Raw genomic sequence first — 24,354 nt, 5'->3', positions numbered from 1 at the left:
TGCATTTCTCTTATAGCCAGTGATGATGAGCATTTCTTCATGTGTTTTTTGGCTGCATAAATGTCTTCTTTTGAGAAGTGTCTATTCATGTCCTTCGCCCACTTTTTGATGGGGTTGTTTGTTTTTTTCTTGTAAATTTGTTTGAGTTCATTGTAGATTCTGGATATTAGCCCTTTGTCAGATGAGTAGGTTGCAAAAATTTTCTCCCATTCTGTAGGTTGCCTGTTCACTCTGATGGTAGTTTCTTTTGCTGTGCAGAAGCTCTTTAGTTTAATTAGATCCCATTTATCAATTTTGTCTTTTGTTGCCATTGCTTTTGGTGTTTTAGACATGAAGTCCTTGCCCACGCCTATGTCCTGAATGGTATTGCCTAGGTTTTCTTGTAGGATTTTAATGGTTTTAGGTCTAACATTTAAGTCTTTAATCCATCTTAAAAGGTGCTGGAGAGGATGTGGAGAAATAGGAACACTTTTACACTGTTGGTGGGACTGTAAACTAGTTCAACCATTGTGGAAGTCAGTGTGGCGATTCCTCAGGGATCTAGAAATACCATTTGATCCAGCCATCCCATTACTGGGTATATACCCAAAGGACTATAAATCATGCTGCTATAAAGACACATGCACACGTATGTTTATTGCGGCACTATTCACAATAGCAAAGAGTTGGAACCAACCCAAATGTCCAACAACAATAGACTTGATTAAGAAAATGTGGCACATATACACCATGGAATACTATGCAGCCATAAAAAATGATGAGTTCGTGTCCTTTGTAGGGACATGGATGAAACTGGAAAACATCATTCTCAGTAAACTATCGCAAGGACAAAAAACCCAACACCGCATGTTCTCACTCATAGGTGAGAATTGAACAATGAGAACTCATGGACACAGGAAGGGGAACATCACACTCCGGGGACTGTTATGGGGTGGGGGGAGGGGGGAGGGACAGCATTAGGAGATATACCTAATGCTAAATGACGAGTTAATGGGTGCAGGAAATCAACAAGGCACATGGATACATATGTAACAAACCTGCACATTGTGCACATGTACCCTAAAACCTAAAGTATAATTAAAAAAAAAAAAAAGAAATAAAATACTTCCCAGAGAAATGAGATCCTAGGATGCCTATTTCTTTTAGGTCAGTGACAAGCAAAATCAGGACCTCCTTTCCATCAGATTCCCGTTCTGTTATTCTGTGAAACAACAGAGGCTGCCTTGTCTCTTTTCTCCTTTTGGTGTGACTTTCATTTTATGTGAAGGCCACAGGGTAACTTTTCCTGTCCAGTGATTTTTCCAGTTTCCATTCTCTTTTATTATAGGCAGGTAGCTGTTCCTGCCTCCACTAGGCACTACTCTGACAGGCACTGTGGCAGAACTTAAGGTTTGCTGGGGTATCTCTGTTCTTGAAAGTGGTAGAAAGGAAGAGATATTCAGTGTAGGAACAGTTCTGAAGAACTGACTAGAGGCAGATCATAGAAGAGCAGATCCTGGCCCATCCCCAGCCCCAGAGACCTTCCTTTACATACCAAAATGTTCCAATGCACATTCACTTCTGGACATTAATTTATTGAGAGGCAGCATCACACAGTGGTCGAGAGTGAAGGCTTCAGTCAGATAGACAAGGTTTGAATGCTGATTTTGCCTCTTTGCTGTGTGACTTTAGGTAAGTTTCTTGTTCTGTGCCTCAGTTTTCTCATCTGTTAAATGGATACAGTAATAATGGTTCATAGAGTTGTGTAAAGACTTAAAGAAGATTAAGGCGGCCGGGCGCGGTGGCTCACGCTTGTAATCCCAGCACTTTGGGAGGCCGAGGCGGGCGGATCACGAGGTCAGGAGATCGAGACCATGGTGAAACCCCGTCTCTACTAAAAATACAAAAAATTAGCCGGGCGTGGTGGCGGGCACCTGTAGTCCCAGCTACTAGGAGAGGCTGAGGCAGGAGAATGGCGTGAACCTGGGAGGTGGAGCTTGCAGTGAGCCGAGATTGCGCCACTGCACTCCAGCCTGGGCGACAGAGCGAGACTCCGTCTCAAAAAAAAAAAAAAAAAAAAAAAAGATTAAGGGACTTGCAAGCACACAATGTTAAAAGATGTTGATATATTACATGGACCTCTTTTGAAACATAAGAATAGTCCTGAAATAGATCACTTATTACTTTGTGAACTAGTTCAGTGAAATTGCCTCCTCTCAAAGCCTGAAATCAACTGCACAGAGGTCTGGACGTTTTAATGGATGCTCTTTACTCTTAAGGTACTCACGGTCTGGTGTGTGTGACATACATGTAAGCAAATTTTGTGGCACAGTACCAGGGACCTATATCTAGCACAGTGGTGTTGAGAAGGAGGAGTGATCAGCACTGCCAAGGTGGGGCAGGCAGAGGTGGGCATGCTTGAGCTGGGTGTTTGCAAGATCTGTAGATAAATGGCAGGGAATGAGTAGATCCTTAAGAGAGAAAGTGGGGGTTATTGAAACCATCACAAATATCTGGTTAAATTCTCTATCCTTACGTGCATATAACTCTTCTAATTGTTCATTTATCAATCAAAACAAAAACACTTGAGGTTCTTAGTCTTTGTTAGGGAGCAGGAACTCACCAAAAAGCAACAGTGTGCACTAGGAATGACAAATAGTTTTAATCTGTGCTAAATCTAAATCTGATCAATTGATGTTGACTACCTAGAATGCTTTGTTGAGAAAAGATTCGGAGGCCACAACTGAGTAAGTGAAAAAATGAAGTGATTGGCTAATGACCAGATATAGATGGTTCTAGCAAAGGAGATCTAACAGCTCTTGATGATGGTGCTCTGGAGCCAGACACCTGTTTGAAACTTGGCAATGCCGCTTACTAGCTGTGTGAATGTTGAAAGTTATTTAAACTCTTGTGCCTCAATGTTCTTGTCTATAAAATGGCGGTAATCAAAGTGCCTATTTCATAGATTGCTGTGATAATTAAGTGAATTAATACATATGAAATGCTTAGAACAGTGCCTGACACATTATAAACACTCAGTTATTATTAGCCATTGTGAGCTACTATTTATTTTCCAATAAAGAAGATTAATTGAACACCCCTAGGGAGTTTAGTATGCTTGTTTGTTTTGTTTTCTCTTTTATGTTGTCAATGCCTATGAGTAGACAGCTTCTTTAGATATCTTTAGCTCTTTCCTAGAAGATTTGGCAAACAGGGCAATTTGAAGACTTTTTTTTTTGAGATGGAGTCTCGCTCTGTCGCCCAGGCTGGAGTGCAGTGGCGCAATCTCGGCTCACTGCAAGCTCCGCCTCCCGGGTTCATGCCATTCTACTGCCTCAGCCTCCCGAGTAGCTGGGACTACAGGTGCCCGCCACCACGCCTGGCTAAGTTTTTTGCATTTTTAGTAGAGACGGAATTTCACCATGTTAGCCAGAATGGTCTTGATCTCCTGACCTCGTGATCCGCCCACCACAGCCTCCCAAAGTGCTGGGATTACAGGCGTGAGCCACCATGCCCGGCCCTTTTCTTGTAAATTTAAGTTCCTTATAGATTCTAGATATTAAACCTTTGTCAGATGCATAGTTTGCAAATATTTTCTCTCATTCTGTAGGTGGTCTGTTTACTCTGTTGATAGTTTCTTTTGCTATGCAGAAGCTCTTTAGTTTAATTAAGTCCCACTTGTCAGTTTTTGTTTTTGTTGCAATTGCTTTTTGGGACTTAGTCATAAATTCTTTGCCAAGGCTGATGTCCAGAATGGTATTTCCTAGGTTTTCTTCTAGGGCTTTTGGGCTTTTTATAGTTTTCAGTTTTACATTTAAGTCTTTTATCCATCTTGAGTTGATTTTTGTATATGGTGAAAGGACGGGGTCCAGTTTCAATCTTCTGCATATGGCTAGCCAGTTATCCCAGCACCATTTATTGAATACAGAGTCCTTTTCCCATTGCTTGTTATTGTTGACTTTATTTAAGATCAGGTTATTGCAGGTGTGTGTCTTTGTTTCTGGATTCTCTATCCTGTTACATTGGTCTGCATGCCTATTTTTGTACCGGTACCTGATGTTTTGGTTATTGTAGCCTTGCAGTATAGTTCGAAGTCGGGTAGTGTGATGCCTCTGGCTTTGTTTTTCTTGCTTAGGATTGCTTTGGCGATTCAAGTTGTTTTTTCCTTTTTTTGTTGTTGTTGTTGTTGTTTTACATGGATTTCAAAAGAGTTTTTTTCTCCTAACTCTGTGAAAAATGATGTTGGTAGTTTGATAGCAATAGTATTGAATCTGTAAATTGCTTTGGGGAGTATGGCCATTTTAACAATATTGATTCTTCCTGTGTATGAACATGGAATGTCTTCCCATTTGTTTGTGTTGTCTCTGATGCCTTTCAGCAGTGGTTTGTAATTCTCATTGTAGAGATGTTTCACTTCCTTGGTTAGCTGTATTCCTGGATATTTCATTCTTTTTGTGGCTATTGTAAATGAGATTGTGTTTCTGATTTGGCTGTTAGCTTGGTTGTTATTGGTGTATAGACATGCTACTGATTTTTATACATTGAATTTGATACTGAAACTTTACTGAAGTTGTTTTGTGGCTTCTAGAAGTCTTTTGGTGGAGTCTGTGGGGTTTCTAGGTATAGCATCATATCATCTGTGAAAAGAGATAGTTTGACGTCCTCTCTTCCTGTTTGGATGCCTTTTATTTCTTTCTCTTGCCGGATTGCACTGGCTATAACTTCCAGTGCTATGTTGAATAAGAGTGCTGAGACAGAGCATCCTTGCCTTGTCTTAGTTCTCAAGGGGAATGCTTACAGCTTTTGCCCATTCAGTATGATGTTGGCTATGGGTTTGTCATAGATGGCTTTTATTATGTTGTGGTATGTTCCTTCAATACCTAGTTTATTGAGAATTTTTACCGTGAGGGGATGTTGAATTTTGTTGAAGGCCTTTTCTGCATCTATTGAGATGATCATGTGGTTTTATTTTTTAGTTCTGTTTATGTGACTAATTCCATATATTGATTTGTGTATGTTGAACCATCCTTGCATCCGGGAATAAAGCCTGTATGATTCTGGTAAATTAACTTCTTGATGCTGCTGGATTTTGGTTTGCTAGTTTTTGGGTTTTTGGTTGAGGGTTTTTGCATCTATTTTCATCAGGGATATTGGCCTGAAGTTTTTTTGTTTCATTGTGTCCCTGCCAGGTTTTGTATCATAATGATGCTAACGTCATAGAATGAGTTGGGGAAGAGGCCCTCCTCCTTATTTAAAAATAATTTCAGTAGGATTTGTACCAGCTGTTTGTACATGAAGACCATTTTAGACATAATGTTGATTCTAGGGCTAGAGTGTCAGGATAAAAAGACGTGGATGACTAGTGGATGAGCAACCTGGGATTATTTTTATTGTTTCACTCATAAAGTGTGAGATTGATATGCAACAATAAGACATCAATTATGTCATTTATTTGTAGAACAAACATAAATTGTGCAACTTTGTAGAGTGCTCTTTTTGGTCTCGCTTAACATCTATTGCATGTGGTTTGCCAAAAGGTTTGGTGACTTCACATCCTGATTTTATCCTGTGATTTTGTAAATTCTTCTTAGGGGTTCATGTGGGATGTGGCTGAGGAACTGAAAGCTATGTTGGTGTTTGCTGAACATCGATACTATGGAGAGTCTCTCCCCTTTGGTGACAACTCATTCAAGGTAAAGATACTTTTTACTTTTAAGTTACAAGTTTTTTCTTTTCAATTTAGAATTGTTTCTAAATTACATGCCCCACTGTGAGATAACTTTAATTTGAAATGTCTAAAAGCTCAATAGTTTATATTTAATAGTTTCTTTTTAGATACAGTTTGAACAGATTGAGTTTTTTTTTTAGCCATTTTATTATAATTCTTAATGTTAATCAGTTTTTAACTCTGTGTGCCGCAGAAAGTGGCTGCAGAGACAGTACAGGGAGCTTTTTATTATTTCAAAATTATCAGTGAACAATTCTGCTTTATAAATTGTACACTTAAATTATTGAGCCTGCCACTGGAAAAAATATAATGAGCATAACAAATTTATCTGATAAGATGTTTTTAATGTAATAAAATCAATAAAATAAGGACAAATAAGCTGTATGATGCGTTAAGGCCAACTGGCCCCTTGGATTCCCTTTCAGCCTTTCCTGTTCTCACAGGGGCTTTGGCCTTTGTCACAGACTCTACCTAATAAACCAGGACACTTTTTCTTCAACTGAGTCATTCATGTACTACTATCCTCGTGACTTTAGCTATATTAATTTGCCACATGTACTATTATTTACTTAATATTTTTCTTTAATCAACTCACTTTTTAAACTTAGCATTATCTTAACCAAGGGCTCTATGTACTGGTTATTCTTTCCAAATTACACTAAAATGAAGCAATAAATGTTCCGTTAAAAATGTTTGTGTGTTTCCTAATACCACCAGTGTATACATACGCTTTTGGGAACTCTCAGCTAGAAGGACTTGGGGCCAGTCTTTTACTAGGCTGCCTGTTTTGAAAGGAGTTTTTATTCTTAAAAAGGAGGTTTTACTATCTCATATTATAAATAAATGCATGAGTAAAAATAAGTAAAAATGTTGTGTTATAAATAGAAAGTGGGACGATTTGATGATATTTGTTGAGCTGTATGGGAAATTCTATTCTTTAGGTTGGTATTTTGCGTAAATATCTGATTAAGGGACTTGACAAGTCCTGAAACCATTGGGAAGCAGTTAGCTTGTTGTAGATAGAGCATAACTTCCTCTCCTAGGTTCCTATGATTGATACTGTGCTAGCAAAATGGAGCCAGGGGCTCTTTTTGATATACTTCTTTCCCTTTGTGTGCTCACAGAATATGTCAGTAGCATGAGGGATATTACAGATATTATGCAAGGATTAGAAAATAAATGCACTCAACTGTACAGAGTGCCATAAAAACTGGAAGTAAAGGATAGTGACAGACAGGGAGAGAGGAGGTAAGAAGGCATACATCTTGAAAAAGGGGGGAAGCTAAAGGAGTAGGTGGCATATATAGGAGATAGGAAAGATGGGATCTATGTGATTCAGTAATATGCCAGATGATGGAAGAAATCAGGATGGTGAGACCAAAGCATGAAAGTCAAACAGGGTAGCCTAATAGAGGTATGTAGCTGTATTAGTTGTCTAGTAAAGATGTACCTCAAACCTTATGGCTTAAAACAGCAATAAACGTCTATTACTTTATAGTTTCCATGGGTGAAGAATTAGGAGTGGTTTAGCTAGGTGGTTCTGTTTCAGGGGGTCTCATGAGGTTAGGATGTCAGCTGGTGCTGCAGTCATCTGAAGGCTTGACTGGGGCTGGAGAGCCTCTCATCTGGAGGATTATTCACATACGGGATAAAACTGGTGCTGAATGTTGACAAGAGGCTGCAGTTAAGGGCCTACTTGAGTTCATTATGAGGCAGCTAATTTCCCTCAAAGTTGGCAGTGCAGGAGAGCAAGGTGGAAGCTGCAGTGTTTTTTTAATGACCTAACCTTGGTAGTCACGTATCATTATTTCTGCCCCATTCTATTCATTAGAACCAAGTAATTAAATCCCATCCAAGTTCAAAGGGAGTGGAATTAGGCTTCACCTTTTAAAGGAAGGAGTGTCAAGAATTTGCAGACCTATTTTAAAAGACCTTCTTAGCCTTCTCAGCTCAGCAGGACACTGGGCTTCACCTTCTGCACTAGGGAAATTGTCTTCATGTAGAGAGCACGATGTTTATGAAACTTAACATTTTGAGTTTTCCTTTTCTCAAAGATCAATGTTTCATGTTGCCTGTTTTCCAATACCTGAAAAAGTTTTTTTTTTCTTTCCAATTTTATAATTGTTTAAAATAGGCAGGCTACTTGGTTTCAGTTGTTGATATGGCCAAGGTCATATATAATCTTTCTGATGAAGAAGGGTGAGTTTTATTTTTACTGGTGATTCTTACCTCAATTGTCCACTAGATTTAGTTTATATTTGCCTATGTGGTAGACATTTTAAATGTGCCAAGATTTAAAACAAAAGTTATAACAGTTATCTGTTAAGCTTAGTTTATATTCGATCACATTTGCTATTAAATTTTACCTACAATTTGTTTCTATTGTTTCTACAACCTACTTGCATGCAAAATACATTATATTCTTCCACAAACTTAAAATCATTTTCATGAGTTTAAATCCACATAGCTATTGCTTTGACTAGGCATTTTAGCTCAATTGCCTAGAAATTCTATTTAGAGAAAAGCTTATCTGACACTGGCTCTCTTCTGGATCCATGCTATTCCTAAGCTGCTATTACGTGCACATTTATACCCATGTTCTTTGTTATTTTTCTTTAGGATTCCAGACACTTGAATTTTCTGACATCAGAACAAGCTCTGGCTGATTTTGCAGAGTTAATCAAACACTTGAAAAGAACAATCCCAGGGGCTGAAAACCAACCTGTCATTGCCATAGGAGGCTCCTATGGTGGCATGCTTGCAGCCTGGTTTAGGATGAAATATCCTCATATGGTAGTTGGGTAAGTGCGTTTGTACTGGACATGAACGTTTCTTAATGATTATCAAGGGAAACTTAGAGATTCATTTTGGGTAAAACATGTTCCATTCTATTACACTGAGGTTTCTGGCTTCTGTCTCATTAACAGCTGTGTTATTTTTCTCACTATTTTTATTATGTTTCAACTTTAAAACTTGATTTAGATGACATATATATATATATATTTTTTTTCTTTTCTTTTTTGTTTCTTTGATTTTCTTGCCATTTAGAGCTCTTGCAGCTTCTGCCCCTATCTGGCAGTTTGAGGATTTAGTACCTTGTGGTGTATTTATGAAGATTGTAACTACAGATTTTAGGAAAAGTGGTCCACATTGTTCAGAGAGCATCCGCAGGTCCTGGGATGCCATTAATCGACTCTCAAGTACTGGTAAGCTTTAATTAAGAGAATGGAATTGTGTGTTTTTTTTAACCTTTCATTTGTTAAATTCAGTAGTTTTCACTTTGTAAGTAAACATTTTATTAAAGCATAATGTACATGCAGAAAATTATACAAATCAAAATCAAATCAAAATGCGTAGCTTGATGAATTTTCACAAAGCAAGGACACAGTGTAATTAGCATTTAAATCAGTAAAGGGCATTGTCAGCATCTCAGAAATCTCCTCGTGCCTTTTCAGTCACTACCTCCATACCTACCCAGCAAAAACATCCTCACTTCTAGAACCATAGATTAATTTTTACTTGTTCTTAAATGTTTTAGTAATTGGAATTACATAGCATGTCTTTTTTGTGTCTACTGTCTTTTGCTCAGCGCTGCTTGATAGATACATCCATTTGTTTTACTAAGTTGTAGTTTATGTATTCTTGTTGTTCTATGGTGTTCCTGTTTATTCATTTAACAGTATCTTAAAAAGGGAGAATAATTCTGAATACTAATTCTGGTAAACTCTATGAGGATAGGCAACTTGTCTGTCGTGGGATTCTCCAGTTGCTCTGAAAATATCCTGGGAGAAGGGGTATAAAAGATTGAGTTTTCTAAAATACTATGTGAAGAATAAATGATCTGTAAAGCCATCTGTTGACCAGTACTTTTGAGATTCCAACAATGTGATTCTATTCCCAGGCAGTGGTTTGCAGTGGCTTACTGGAGCCCTTCATTTATGCAGCCCATTAACTTCTCAGGACATCCAACATTTGAAAGACTGGATCTCCGAAACCTGGGTGAATCTGGCAATGGTGGACTATCCTTATGCATCTAACTTTTTACAGCCTTTGCCTGCTTGGCCTATCAAGGTAAGGGGAAAATGTCCTGTCATCATTTTTTAATAACATATTTCTCTTTTTTTTTTTTTAACGTGCATACTCTGACTTTCTGCCTCAGAGAAAGTCCCAGCGACAGAGGGGCTCTGGAGTTGGTCAAACTTGAGCTGGAATCCTGGATTCTGCTACTTTCTGATTATGTGGGCTTGGAAATGTTACCTAGCTTTTTTGAGCCTCAGTTTCCTCATTTGAAAAACGGAGATAGAATTCATTGATTATAGAGTTGTATGCATCAGAAATAATACCAAAAGTTGCTGTTAATGGAATAATTACTATGTGCCAAATCCTAGGCTGTGTACTTTGCATGTATAATGTGTTTAATCTTTGTGATATATGTGTAACTTCCATCTATATAATACATGGTTGATGCTTAATAAATGGCAGTCATTATCATGGCACTATGGTCTAGTCAGTTGCGAAAGCATTGTAAGTACTACCCTCAGTGTGAAGAGTGACCCCATGCAGCACAGTAGAGTAGAAAGAACATCAAATTAGATTCTGAAAGTGAGGTTTTGGTCCAGAACTGCTGCTTCACCTACCAACTGTGTGATCTCAGGCAAGGTGCTTTTCTTTCCCCATCCCCTATCTTCCTCTGTAGAATGGAATAACAGTACTTACATACTAAATAGGATTGTGCTGAGAATCTAATAAAATGTTGGATGTGAAACACTTTGGAAAGTAAAAGGACACATTACAGTATAAATTTTAGGGTTCTTTTCATGTCGAAATTTTTTATTGTGTATGTTCATTTTAAGCATTTCTTTGTAAAGAACTTTCCTTTTAGTTTTAAAAACAAAGGCTGGCCAACTTGATGGTTAAATTTAGAGAATATAACCAACTCTTCAGCTAGAATGAGTGTTGGAAGTGAAAATAGAATTGGGGATATAGAGCCAGGTTTCAAATGCACTTTTAATTTAACCACCTCTTTGAATTATTATATGTATACCTTGCTTAAAAATTTGTAACTTAAACAAGTTCATTTGCTATTGTTTTTCTTCATTTAAAAAGTAGAATGACCAGTGAGTGTCTTGTATATAGCAGGCCAGAGGTAAATGTATATTGAATTAGATTGAATTTTGACAATACGAAGTTGTTGAAAAGAGCAGATCATGTTTTATGTTAGAAAACCTAATTCTAGATCCCTGAGGAATCGCCACACTGATTTCCACAATGGTTGAACTAGTTTACAGTCCCACCAACAGTGTAAAAGTGTTCCTATTTCTCCACATCCTCTCCAGCACCTGTTGTTTCCTGTTTTTTTAATGATGGCCATTCTAACTGGTGTGAGATGGTATCTCACTGTGGTTTTGATTTGCATTTCTCTGATGGCCAGTGATGATGAGCATTTCTTCATGTGTTTTTTGGCTGCATAAATGTCTTCTTTTGAGAAGTGTCTATTCATGTCCTTTGCCCACTTTTTGATGGGGTTGTTTGTTTTTTTCTTGTAAATTTGTTTGAGTTCATTGTAGATTCTGGATATTAGCCCTTTGTCAGATGAGTAGGTTGAGAAAATTTTCTCCCATTCTGTAGGTTGCCTGTTCACTCCGAAGATAGTTTCTTTTGCTGTGCAGAAGCTCTTTAGTTTAATTAGATCCCATTTGTCAATTTTGGCTTTTGTTGCCATTGCTTTTGGTGTTTTAGACATGAAGTCCTTGCCCACGCCTATGTCCTGAATGGTATTGCCTAGGTTTTCTTGTAGGATTTTAATGGTTTTAGGTCTAACATGTAAGTCTTTAATCCATCTTGAATTAATTTTTGTATAAGGTGTAAGGAAGGGATCCAGTTTCAGCTTTCTACATATGGCTAGCCAGTTTTCCCAGCACCATTTATTAAATAGGGAATCCTTTCCCCATTGCTTGTTTTTGTCAGGTTTGTCAAAGATCAGATAGTTGTAGATATGCGGCATTATTTCTGAGGGCTCTGTTCTGTTCCATTGATCTATGTCTCTGTTGTGGTACCAGTACCATGCTGTTTTGGTTACTGTAGCCTTGTAGTATAGTTTGAAGTCAGGTAGCGTGATACCTCCAGCTTTGTTCTTTTGGCTTAGGATTGACTTGGCGATGCGGGCTCTTTTTTGGTTCCATATGAACTTTAAAGTAGTTTTTTCCAATTCTGTGAAGAAAGTCATTGGTAGCTTGATGGGGATGGCATTGAATCTATAAATTACCTTGGGCAGTATGGCCATTTTCACGATATTGGTTCTTCCAACCCATGAGCATGGAATGTTCTTCCATTTGTTTGTATCCTCTTTTATTTCATTGAGCAGTGGTTTGTAGTTCTCCTTGAAGAGGTCCTTCACATCCCTTGTAAGTTGGATTCCTAGGTATTTTATTTTCTTTGAAGCAATTGTAAATGGGAGTTCACTCATGATTTGGCTCTCTGTTTGTCTGTGATTGGTGTACAAGAATGCTTGTGATTTTTGTACATTGATTTTGTATCCTGAGACTTTGCTGAAGTTGCTAATCAGCTTCAGGAGATTTTGGGCTGAGACGATGGGGTTTTCTAGATATACAATCATGTCATCTGCAAACAGGGACAATTTGACTTCCTCTTTTCCTAATTGAATACCCTTTATTTCCTTCTCCTGCCTGATTGCTCTGGCCAGAACTTCCAGCACTATGTTGAATAGGAGTGGTGAGAGAGGGCATCCCTGTCTTGTGCCAGTTTTCAAAGGGAATGCTTCCAGTTTTTGCCCATTCAGTATGATATTGGCTGCGGGTTTGTCATAGATAGCTCTTATTATTTTGAGATACGTCCCATCAATACCTAATTTATTGAGAGTTTTTAGCATGAAGTGTTGTTGAATTTTGTCAAAGGCCTTTTCTACATCTATTGAGATAATCATGTGGTTTTTTCTTTGGTTCTGTTTATATGATGGATTACATTTATTGATTTGCATATGTTGAACCAGCCTTGCATCCCAGGGATGAAGTCCACTTGATCATGCTGTATAAGCTTTTTGATGTGCTGCTGGATTCTGTTTGCCAGTATTTTACTGAGGATTTTTGCATCAATGTTCATCAATGATATTGGTCTGAAATTCTCCCAGCCATCCCATTACTGGGTATATACCCAAAGGACTATAAATCATGCTGCTATAAAGACACATGAACACGTATGTTTATTGCAGCACTATTCACAATAGCAAAGACTTGGAACCAACCCAAATGTCCAACAACGATAGACTGGATTAAGAAAATGTGGCACATATACACCATGGAATACTTTGCAGCCATAAAAAATGATGAGTTCATGTCCTTTGTAGGGACATGGATGAAACTGGAAAACATCATTCTCAGTAAACTATCGCAAGGACAAAAAACCAAACACTGCATGTTCTCACTCATAGGTGGGAATTGAACAATGAGAACTCATGGACACAGGAAGGGGAACATCACACTCCAGGGACTGTTGTGGGGTGGGGGGAGGGGGGAGGGACAGCATTAGGAGATATACCTAACGCTAAATGACGAGTTAATGGGTGCAGCAAATCAACATGGCACATGGATACATATGTAACAAACCTGCACGTTGTGCACATGTACCCTAAAACCTAAAGTATAATAAAAAAAATAAATAAATAAATAAAAATAAATAAATAAATAAATAAAAAAAAGAAAACCTAAATCAATAGGCCTGGCATGGTGGCTCACGCCTGTAATCCCTGCACTTTGGGAGGGCCGAGGTGGGAGGATTGCTTGAGGCTAGAAGTTTGAGACCCACATGGGCAACATAGTGAGATCTCATCTCTACAAAAAATCAAAAAAATTAGCAGGGCATAGTGGTGCCTGCCTGTAGTTCCAGCTACTTGGGAGGCTGAGGCAGGATGATTGCTTAGGGCTGCAGTGAGCTGTGAGCCTGGGCGACAGAGCTAGATCCTGCCTCGAAAAAAGAAAAGTAAAGAAAAGAAAACCTGGATCAAAATGATAAGGAAAAACTAAATCTGAACTAGTTCATCTCCATAAACATCTATGTGCTAATAATGCTTTATCTGTCCATATTACTTTACTATTTACAAAGCACTTTCATGTATGCTGTCTCACTAAATTCTTTTAAAAGTACTGTTTAGGAAAAGAGCTATAATCCAAGATTTATGGAGAAGAAATTAAAGCTCAACTAAGAGGTGGTAGAAGTAGGATTTGAACTTGGGTCTTCACTGTTCAGAGCCTATGATCATCTACTGCATTGCACTGGATTAGGAGGAAACTTGACTGAGGGTTGAGGGGACCATTGTTCACAGGGTAACATCTATCAGATTTAACTCTATATCTATCTGTGTACAAGGTGAGAATTACATTTGTATCTTTATTCTCACTTGAAGAATGAATGAGTTGTCAGATGATAAAAACATATGGGGAATTCTCTCGTTATTTAGAACAGAGGTTGAGAAACTTTCTCCATTTAAAGGGCTATATTTTTAGGCTTTGCGAGCCATATGGTTTCTTTTTTTTTTTTTTTTTTTTGAGACGGAGTCTCGCTCTGTCGCCCAGGCTGGAGTGCAGTGGCGCAATCTCGGCTCACTGCAAGCTCCGCCTCCCAGGTTCACGCCATTCTCCTGCCTCAGCCTCTCCGAGTAGCTGGGACTACAGGCGCCCGCCACCACGCCCGGCTAATTTTTTGTATTTTTAGTAGAGACGAGGTTTCACCGTGGTCTCGATCTCCTGACCTCGTGATCCGCCTGCCTCGGCCTCCCAAAGTGCTGGGATTACAAGCGTGAGCCACAACTCTGCAGCTGTAGCATGAAAGTAGCCATAGATAATACATAAACAAATGAGGATGGCTGTCTTCAATAATAACTTATTTATAAAAATAGGCAGTGGGCTGGATTTGGCCTGGGGTTTGTACTTTGCCAACCACTTACCTAGAAAAAGGCTGGAGAAATATAGCTGTTTAATGTTAGTTGGTGTACCACAATTTGGAGTAGTAAGCAGTCTAACTGGTTTTCTCCCTACCTCTTTAATGTTCATTTTGGGATATTTTGCTGTTCAGTCTTACATGTGAATAAATATTTTATCCTTTGTTCTTCTAAATAATTACTCAAAAACCAGCAGAGTATACCTCAAATATTTTGTCATCTATTTTTGATTTACTGCAATTCTTTTATCCTTTATATATATGCATTATAACAGTTTATTTTTAAGGTAAGATATCTTTAGGTCTTTCCCTCACAATCACCCTTTACTTCTTTTATCCAGGATTAATTCTTGTCATTCTCTTCAGTTATTTCTTACTGACATTATCCTTTCTCTTGACAGATAAGGAATTCTTGATTGCTTGTATTTATGATTCTGTTTCCAGCCTGCACCCCACCAGAAGTAATCTTATCTCTTGCCCCTTGCTTGAGAAATTCCATTGCCTCTGTTTCCAATTTCTTTTTTTTTTTTTTCCAATTTCATCCTATAGTTAGTTACCCGTCTGATTTTCAGAATTTTTCCACTACGTCTCCCTCCCAAACTTGTAGCTTCAGATCACTTTCTTTCACTGTTCATTCTATTTCTCCTTTTTTGACCCCCCTCTGTGTTCTCCCAACCCACTAATCCCTGGAACACTACCCAGTTGGGGACCGCTCTTTCACTTGGATAGTTCCATTTAACCAGAACTCCTCCTCCCTCTGATACACTTCCTCCTTTTTAAAGGGCTGACAAACAGGCGTCCTTTTCTGAGTCTGTAACTCAGGCTTAGAATGGTGAGATAATATGTAACAGTTGGGTTATGAAAAAAAGCAGGTGATTTCCAATTCTGTCTGGGACCTTGTACAGTTCTGAAGGATCCATGGGCAGCGACTAAATGCCATTTTCCGTGTCAATTCAAGTATCGTTCCTTTTAATTTGTCTTTGGGCTTTGCACACTCAGACTCCATTTGCTTTTGTTTACTGTTAACAGAAGCTGCAACATTCATGCAGAAATAATCATGGACTTGGCTTGTAGAACACAAGGAAGAAGAGAAAAGGGAAACAGAAAATCCCTCTGTCATTTGACTGTTCTGTCAGCATGAAAATTACTAGGTTTCTTCTCAGCTTAAAGAGCAATTTTAAAGGATGCTGTAATTTGTTAGTTTTGGAATCACATTTCAGCTGATAACTTCTCAAATATTTCAGCATACGCTTCTGTGCATCTAGATAGATATAGTGAAATAATGACATAAGATGGAAAAATCTCTTCCGTTTGTCTTGGTGTTTGGTAATGTATGCGACCTCTCTGGGTGGTTTAAGCGGTTTAGGTGCATTCTATGAAAAGGGAGCTTTTAATGACAAAACTAATGTGATTATCTGAGTGAATGTGAGAGGGGTATTGAAGCCTTAGAGAAAGAAAATCTGTTAGAAAAGCTGAATGTATCTGCTTAATCCTTTCTCTAATGTGGATGGACCATGCTCTGAGAGGAGATTGGTCTTTTTTTTTTTTCCCCACCTATCTTCTTTCCTTCCTCTGTTAAAAAATTTTCTTTGACCCCCTTTGCCTTCTCTTATTTAAATGTGTACTCTCATAGGTAGGAACACTTAAAACTTTTAAACAAATCATTATCTTTACTTTGTCTGGTGCATGTGGGATTAAAGAGCAGAACTGAAATACTTGGTTGCAGATCTGATTAGTTTGGTAGTAAGGTTGCATGAATGTCCTATTTTCTCAACTATTTCTATATACTTAAAAACTGGAATGAGTAAAATGGACTTTCTAATGCTCTTTCTGTTTCCTGAATGTTCATCTTTATTCTAGGAAATGCCTTGTATCACTCTACTATTTTACAGTTGTTTGTTTTTTTTTTACTATTACATACTTTTAAGGTTTTATTATTTCATATTGCCACAAAATTCATTCTAAGTTTTTGCCAAAACAAATAAACCTAGAAAAATATAAAGATGATCTAAGAATTAGAAAAATTGTTTTAAAAAATTAAGCATGAGACAGCAGGTGTATTTAAGCATTGTTTGTGTTGTTATTTTTCTTTTAGCTTTTAGTTGAATACATGCAATAGAGTTATAATGGTTGGAAGCTCCAGAGAGTCTGCATTTGTGTTTTTTTCTTTTCTTTTCTTTCTTTCTTTTTTTTTTTTTTTTTTAGATGGAGTCTCGCTCTGTCTCCCAGGCTGGAGTGCAATGGCACGATCTCGGCTCACTGCAACCTCTGCCTCCCGGGTTCAAGTGATTCTCCTGCCTTAGCCTCCCAAGTAGCTGGGATCACAGGTGCCCACCACTGCACCTAATTTTTGTATTTTTAGTAGAGATGGGGTTTCACCATGTTGGCCAGGCTGGTTTCGAACTCCTGATCTCAGGTGATCCACCCGCCTCAGCCTCCCAAAGTGCTGGGTTTACAGGCGTGAGCCACCGTGCCCGGCCTCTCTCTCTTTCTTTCTTTCTTTCTTTCTTTCTTTCTTTCTTTCTTTCTTTCTTTCTTTCTTTATTTTTTTAAGAGAGAAGGTCTCATTCTGTCACCCAGGCTGGAGTGCAATGGCATGATTATAGCTCACTGCAGCCTCGAACTCCTGGGCTCAAGGGATCCTCTCGCTTAAGCCTCCTGAGTAACTGGGATTACTAGAGTCTGTATTTGAATCCCAGTTCTGCCACTTCTTTGCTGTGTGGTTTTGGGCAAGTTTCTTAACCTCTCTGTGCTGTAGTTTCCTCATTTGCAAAATGTGTATAATAACAATTGTAATGCTTATTAGGGTTGTTATGAGTATTTCATAGCATCTGGTATAAAGTAAAAGCACTAAATTGATGCTAGTTATAAATAATAATAGCTATTATTATTATGTAATATTGGGAAACCAGATGATTATACCAGGACTTTGTGGTTGACGTCTGGGTTGAGACCTATATTCATAGTGCTTTTTTTTTTTTTTCCCCACATCAGACAGTTAATGTGCCGATAGCATAACCAGGTTTGAGGGCGGTCCATTTCACATGTGAGCATGAAAACCCAATCATACGCTTCCTACATTCATGGTTTTTAAATTGTGTATCTGTAGCCAGACCTCGGAGCTTGTTTTCTCTTCTGTGAAATGGGAATGATCATTATACATTATATCGTGCTCTCTTGGTTATTGTGAGGAAAGAGCTTGCCCTGCCCTCAAAGAATATTCAGTAGTTGTACTAGCAACCTCAGTCCCAGCTATTCACATTTCAGCGCATTTACAGCATGCGTAGGAATGACACGCCTTATGTAGAAATTGTTTAGAAGAAGCCGTTTGCTAGGGCTCACAAAATAAATAGAAAGTAAGTTCAGGGATACCTGGGAGTTGAGTATTTTGGACAGAGATGGTTGGCCAAGACTCTTTCCTTGTTGTCTGATTGTATCACAGCCTCTATGTAAACAATCAACAGGCCAAGTGCTTGCTTTTATCACATGGGTAATATCTGCACATTATCAGGATTAAGCTAAAGTATTATATGAGGTTGAGACAAAATTGTTGATATTTGACTGTTTTTGACTTATAAATGTGAGAATTTCATATGGTTCAATTTAATATTTATATATTTTATGCATCCTACAGTTATTTGATAAAAGTATGTGAATATCTCCTTTTAAGCTACTCATTTTTTTTTTTAAGAGATGGAGTCTCACTCACTCTGCCGCGCAAGCTAGAGTGCAGTGGTATGATCACAGCACTGAAGCCTAGAACTCCTGATTGAAGCAATCCTCCCACCTCAGCTTCCTGAGTAGCTGAGACTACAGGCACGTGCCATCACACCTGGCTAATTTTTTAATGTTTTGTAAAGATGAGGTCTTGATATATTGCCCAGGCTGGTCTTGCACTCCTGGACTTAAGCGATTCTACTGCCTGGGCCTCCCAAAGTGCTGGGATTACAGGCATGAACCACTGTGCCTGGCCTTGAGTTACTGTAGTCTTTAAATAAGCATGGCAATAGTGCCAAGGTCTGGCTAATATGACTTCAGTATTTTTTTGAAACTTCATTCACTCTGCTACCAAAATTGTTAAGGAAGTGCAAAGAGATATTAGAGATTCTGTTTTTTAATGCTAGAGGGTGATGCTTGGACTCACAAAATCTTTGAGTTAGAAAGGAAATTTAGAGTTACCTAAAATAAAATTTCCATAGTAAATTTGCAAATATTTTGCAAAAAAATTTTAAGTGACATTTTTCAGGCTTTCTATCTAGCATAGTAGTAGAATTAAAAATCAGCACTTCCTTCCTATAAGGCAGTTTGACAGGATGTACCAAGGCCCTTAAACATGTTGATCTCTTTTAAGCCAGTAATTTAAGAATTTATCTCAAGAAAACAATTAAGAATATAGGAAAGATTTAGCCCCAAGGGTGTTTATTATAGCCTTATTTGTAATGATGAAAGGTGGGGAATGGCCCAATTTTAGGGTTGCTTCAGCTGTTTTTCAGCTCCCCATCCCGACTGCTCTCTTCTAGATTTTCTAATGTTGGTCGGTGCCCTTCATAAGTTGTGTACAAAGCTGGATCCAGTAATCCAAGAGTGATCAGACCTCACAGAGCATAGTGCCTGGGGAGTGCCCTTAATCTGGACTTGGAATCCCATCATACAGAGGCCAAGTCTCTGACCATGATGTTCTCTCTGTGTAACTGGGGCTGCTGAAACCCAAGTATTGTCAGCCAGTGCCGGTCTCCAGCCATGCTTGTGTCTTTTAAGAAGTGACAGTAACTGCTATTTGTGGAGATGGCTATTCATAGGGACTCCTTTTCTTTGCCTGACAGAGGCCCAGTGTTCTAAGCTCTAAGAGGGGCTCTGATGCCAGCATGTGAGTCACACTCATTTGCTACTGTTCTTTTCCAGAGTTTTGGGCCACTTGTTGCTGCACATCACTACCTCCTCTCCCCCTGCCCAGCTTGCATTGTCGCCCTTCCCCATCTACCATGCTGTGCTTGAACATAAGGCACTTCTCTGCATTCCGTGTGTCTACTCTGTAGTTGTGTGCTGCATTTTGAAAGAGCTGAATCGGCTGTTGGTGTCCAGGTTCAGGAAAGAATGCTGACCAACTGTTGGCAATAGATGGTTTAATATATCTTATGATTCTTTCTTGATTTCCATATTGTCTTGAGTTATTTCTTATTGGCATATTTCGCAGGAATGTTTTCTGAGAAAAGTGCCATGCAAATGTTAGGTATTTTTTTGACTTACCATGAAAAATCGAGAGTTGCCAAAATAAACACTGTTTTGACTTTTAATTAGCTCTCAATTTAGCTCAATTCTCTCTTCATGTACATCCTAAACCTGGTATTCCTTATTCTTATGACCTCACAGTTACTTTTGAAAGGTATATCCAATTATTTGAACATCTTAATTTCTGACTTTTCTCACATTCAGCAGTTCTAAAAACTTTTGGCAATGATGCACACTCCATCTTCCTTTGGAAGGTCATATTACATTTGAGCATGTTAAAGGTTCTAAGAAATCCTCTGAGATTATTTAATAATAACAACCAGTCAGGAAAACTTCACATTTGCTAATATACAGTTTCTCAAAACTATTTAACTAGGAAACACTTTTCCACAATACCAATTAACATTCCATGGAAATATTGTTGTGCAGAATATATTTGGGGAGAGGCACTGAATTTTCCTGAAAATTCATTTTCTCTTTTACAGTTTTCCTTTTTTTTTTTTTTCCCACTGGCAGCTGGTGCCAGGCAGAACTGTGATGAAGGGCTGGGTTTGGTTGCATCCTTTCTCAATACCCTCCTTTCCTGACTGGGAGCATGCCCCCAGCCCAGGCCTTGTTATTCCTGCCGCCCAGAATCTCTCTCCCTGAGGTGGGGTGTCTGGGCTCCTTTCCTGGCTTCTTCTCTGGACTAGTCTCTTTTTTGTCAGGACTAGTCTATTATATATATAATCTTTTCCATATGAAATGGGAAAGGACCAGATTACTGAATTCATGTCAGAGTCAATAGAGATTCAAGCTTACCGGGTTTTCCTTTCCACTGGGGCTATTTGTAGTTTTACATGTGGACACTTCCTAAGCTATGTGTCATAATGGATAAGATGTATATTTCATAACCAGAGACAGCTGGGAACAAATCTAGGCCCTATTGTTTACTAACTGAGTGACCTTGAAGATGACTTAACCTAAGAATCAGGTTTTTTTTTTCATGTAAAATAATGGACAATCATCTATCTGATAGGGTTCTTTGAAGATTACGTGGTGTATTGGTTGGAAACCCAGGGCTTAATAATTACTAGCTGTTGTTGTTAGTATTATTCAGGTATGATTCCATTGCCTGTTATTTTTCTCCAACATTTTATTATGAAAAATTTTAAACATATGGAAAAGTTATGAGTGAACACTCATGAACCTAACATCTAAATTCAGTAAATAATATTTTATTATATTTGATTTGTCACATATGTATTCACCTATCCATCACTTCATCTGTCTTTTAATTTATCTTATTTTAAGATGAGTTTTAAAGTAAATTGCAGACATCTTCCTCTTAAATACTTCAGCTTTATTATCATTAATGAGAGTTCAATATTTGTGTATGGTTCTTCTGGTGGTGTAGGGGTGAAATCTAGATACCATGAAATACACAAACTATATCATTTTTCATGTAACCCTATTAAGATATAGAATATTTCTGTACCCAGGAAAGTTTGCACTGGCTCTGTTTAGTCAGTCCTCACCTTTACTCCTAACCCTGAATATTGTTTGATTTTTATAGCTAGGATTCCAGGCATTTTTTTATAGGATAGTGATAGGAATATTTGGGAGCTGGGGAGTTGCAGCATATGCTTTTTATCACATCACAGATGCTGGAACTTGGTATAGTTTTTCCACATGAGATTTTATAAATTTTGCATTTTTATAAAAGTATAGTAATTCATTCAGCAAACATTTACTTACCAGATACCTTGCTAAGTACTGAGGGAGACATTCTGAAATCAAGTAGTGAAGTAGAGCATTACAGAGGCTGTAATAAAAATAGATACAGGGTATAATGGAGGCACCAAGAAGGTAGAGGTTTAGTTCTTCCCAACTTGGAAACATAGGCAAGGATGGCCTTGAAGAGGACGTGATAATTGAGCTGAGTGTTGTAAAAGATGAGTTGGTGTTCAAAGGCATTAGTGGAGTGGGAGAGGAGTTGGAAAACAGTGTTTCAGGGTGAGCAAGGGCAAAGGGGAAGAATGAGCCTGGTGTGGTGAGGAATGGTTTTCCTAGGCTGGAGCAAAGGCAGCAAAGAGGAAACTAAGAAGGACTTTGCATACTATGCAAACGACTTTGGTTTATTTCTATAGCCTAGGGAGTAATTGAAGAGGTTTATTCATTTATGGAGGGAATTAAACCCAAGAGAGAAATTATTAAACAATGCAGTTAGTAGCTTAAGAATATTTTATGATCAGATCAAAATCGTATTTCTTCTTTGTGTTATTAAACTGTCATTTTATATTCATATTCTGACTCTTTCCCCATTTATCTTTCTAAAATGACAGGTAGTGTGCCAGTATTTGAAAAATCCCAATGTATCTGATTCACTGCTGCTGCAGAATATTTTCCAAGCTCTAAATGTATATTACAATTATTCGGGCCAGGTGAAATGCCTGAATATTTCAGAGACAGCAACTAGCAGTCTGGGAACACTGGGTTGGAGCTATCAGGTAAATATGTATAATTTCCCCAAGTGGAACTTACTTTTCACTGATACAGTTGTGCTGTAAAAAAAAATCAGGGTACACAAGATTTTGGCACCTAACCTGGATCCAGTTTTGGGCTCTGTTACCTTATGCTGTGATACTATGGACAAGGTTTCTTGCTCATTCATTTGTTCATTTAATAATCATCAAATATATACTGAGTTCTAACCATGTGTCAGGCACTCCTCTAGGTTTCAAAGATACAAAGATAAATAGTACATGATCAAATCTAGTGTAGTAAAAAAGTAAGTAATTAGTATTTCAATAGATCTTGATAAGTCCTACAATGGAAGCATTTTATAGACACATAAAAGAAAGGGAGTCTAATTTGTCCTTCATCTGCACAATGAGACTAATGATAATAATAAACTTTCCTTCCAGAGTTGTTTTGAGGGTTAAATATTATAATAAATGTGAAATCAAGCAGTTTGCTATGAAGGGATATAATCCTGACTTCCGTGACTTCTTGGCCAAGTCTTTTTAAGAATAATGAGAGATTATATGGCGCAGAAGTAAAGAACAGGGCTTTGAAGCTGCCTTGCCTGAGTTCAAACCCTGCCTTCACTACTTACCAGCATTATGACTTTGTGTAATTTATTTAACCTCTTTTTGCCTCGTTTTTCTAATTGGATTCTCTCTTGGTTTGCTTGTTAGGCCTGCACAGAAGTAGTCATGCCCTTTTGTACTAATGGTGTCGATGACATGTTTGAACCTCACTCATGGAACTTAAAGGAACTTTCTGATGACTGTTTTCAACTGTGGGGTGTGAGACCAAGGCCCTCCTGGATCACTACTATGTATGGAGGCAAAAACATTAGTTCACACACAAACATTGTTTTCAGGTGAGTTTTTGCTGTCCAAAGATAAACTTCAGTTGGTGGAACATTTGTAGAATATCTGAAAAAATAGAATCAGGGAAATGCTGGACAATATAACAATATAGAATACAACAGTGGTACCTGTCATGTTTTCCTATGCCTTGAAAGATAGGATGCTGAGAAGAGATAGGATTTTTTGCTCTATTACCAATGTGCTTTATGAAAGTCTTAAAAATCAACACCAACCAAATTTTTTAAATATTAAAAAAACTCTCCAGCACATAATAAAGCATCATCTGTTGTTCTTAATTTGTCTTATTATTGTTATGTTGTTGTTGATGGTAACAAAAAATTTTCAGTATTCAACACTTTTGAAGTGCCCACTTCATTCTGTTCCAAGTACTAAATGAGGCACTTTAAATAAATTACCTGGTTAAATCCTCACAACAACCCTGTGAAGTAGTTTTTATAGCCCCTTTTTTACTGTGAAGGAAACTGAAGGTCACTGTGTCCAATCACTTGCCAAAGCTCATCCAGCTTTGTTTTAGTTACTAAGTGATAAAGCCAGCTTTCTATCATGGCCTGACTACAAATCCCATGTTTGTTTTTCTACATTACACTGTTCCTTAAGAAGTCACATAGTTGCCACCGGTTTACATTAGAGTTAATTGAGCAGACTCTATGTGTATCTGACTGGGACTTCAAAATTTCTGTGTTTTTAGTTGAACATTAGGTTGTCAACTATTAAAATAGCAACGAGTTAATCAAGAATTTCCCCAAGTTTATATAGAAATAGGAGATACCACTACATACCTGTTAACCAGAGCTATTTTTAAAATTGTAAGTGTCATTCTTTTAGAAGTTCTTTTATTTGTTTTAGTTTTTATTTTTTGAAAAAAAAATCTGTTAAAACTTTATCTTGCATTTTACAGAAGTCTATGAATGATTTTTAAAAGGCACCTCCTTACCCCATGTCGCATTTCTCTGACAGTTGTTAAAGTAGGCAATGGATATATCACCAGCTTGAGCATCAGCATCTTGCAAGGATTTCAGACCAACCAACTACTCAACAAAGAACTTGGCAGCTTTTTAATCTTGTTTTTAATACAATGGTAAATCCACT

General features: G+C 38.0%; 1 protein-coding gene and 1 non-coding gene across 6 annotated transcripts in view; one reads left to right on the top strand and one right to left on the bottom strand.

Moving 5' to 3' along the window:
• Window positions 1-24,354, top strand: part of PRCP (prolylcarboxypeptidase) — an 80,501-nt gene that overhangs the window by 43,257 nt on the left and 12,890 nt on the right. For all 5 annotated transcript variants that reach the window (XM_055283097.2, XM_055283095.2, XM_055283096.2 and 2 more), the window contains 6 exons: window positions 5,571-5,672; window positions 8,327-8,508; window positions 8,756-8,913; window positions 9,609-9,778; window positions 22,213-22,377; window positions 23,068-23,255. In XM_055283097.2, coding sequence (XP_055139072.1) covers window positions 5,577-5,672; window positions 8,327-8,508; window positions 8,756-8,913; window positions 9,609-9,778; window positions 22,213-22,377; window positions 23,068-23,255 — 959 coding nt within the window. In that variant the 5' untranslated portion in view covers window positions 5,571-5,576. The remainder of the gene's footprint in view (window positions 1-5,570; window positions 5,673-8,326; window positions 8,509-8,755; window positions 8,914-9,608; window positions 9,779-22,212; window positions 22,378-23,067; window positions 23,256-24,354) is intronic.
• On the bottom strand, window positions 17,648-17,748 carry LOC129485611 (small nucleolar RNA U13). Its single transcript, XR_008658745.1, has one exon. It is a non-coding gene; the product is annotated as a small nucleolar RNA U13 (small nucleolar RNA).

The sequence above is a fragment of the Symphalangus syndactylus genome, chromosome 6 (genome assembly GCF_028878055.3).
Source record: "Symphalangus syndactylus isolate Jambi chromosome 6, NHGRI_mSymSyn1-v2.1_pri, whole genome shotgun sequence".
Taxonomy (NCBI): domain Eukaryota; kingdom Metazoa; phylum Chordata; class Mammalia; order Primates; family Hylobatidae; genus Symphalangus; species Symphalangus syndactylus.
Note: the sequence above shows the minus strand (reverse complement) of the source record. Positions and strands in the feature narration are given on the sequence as shown.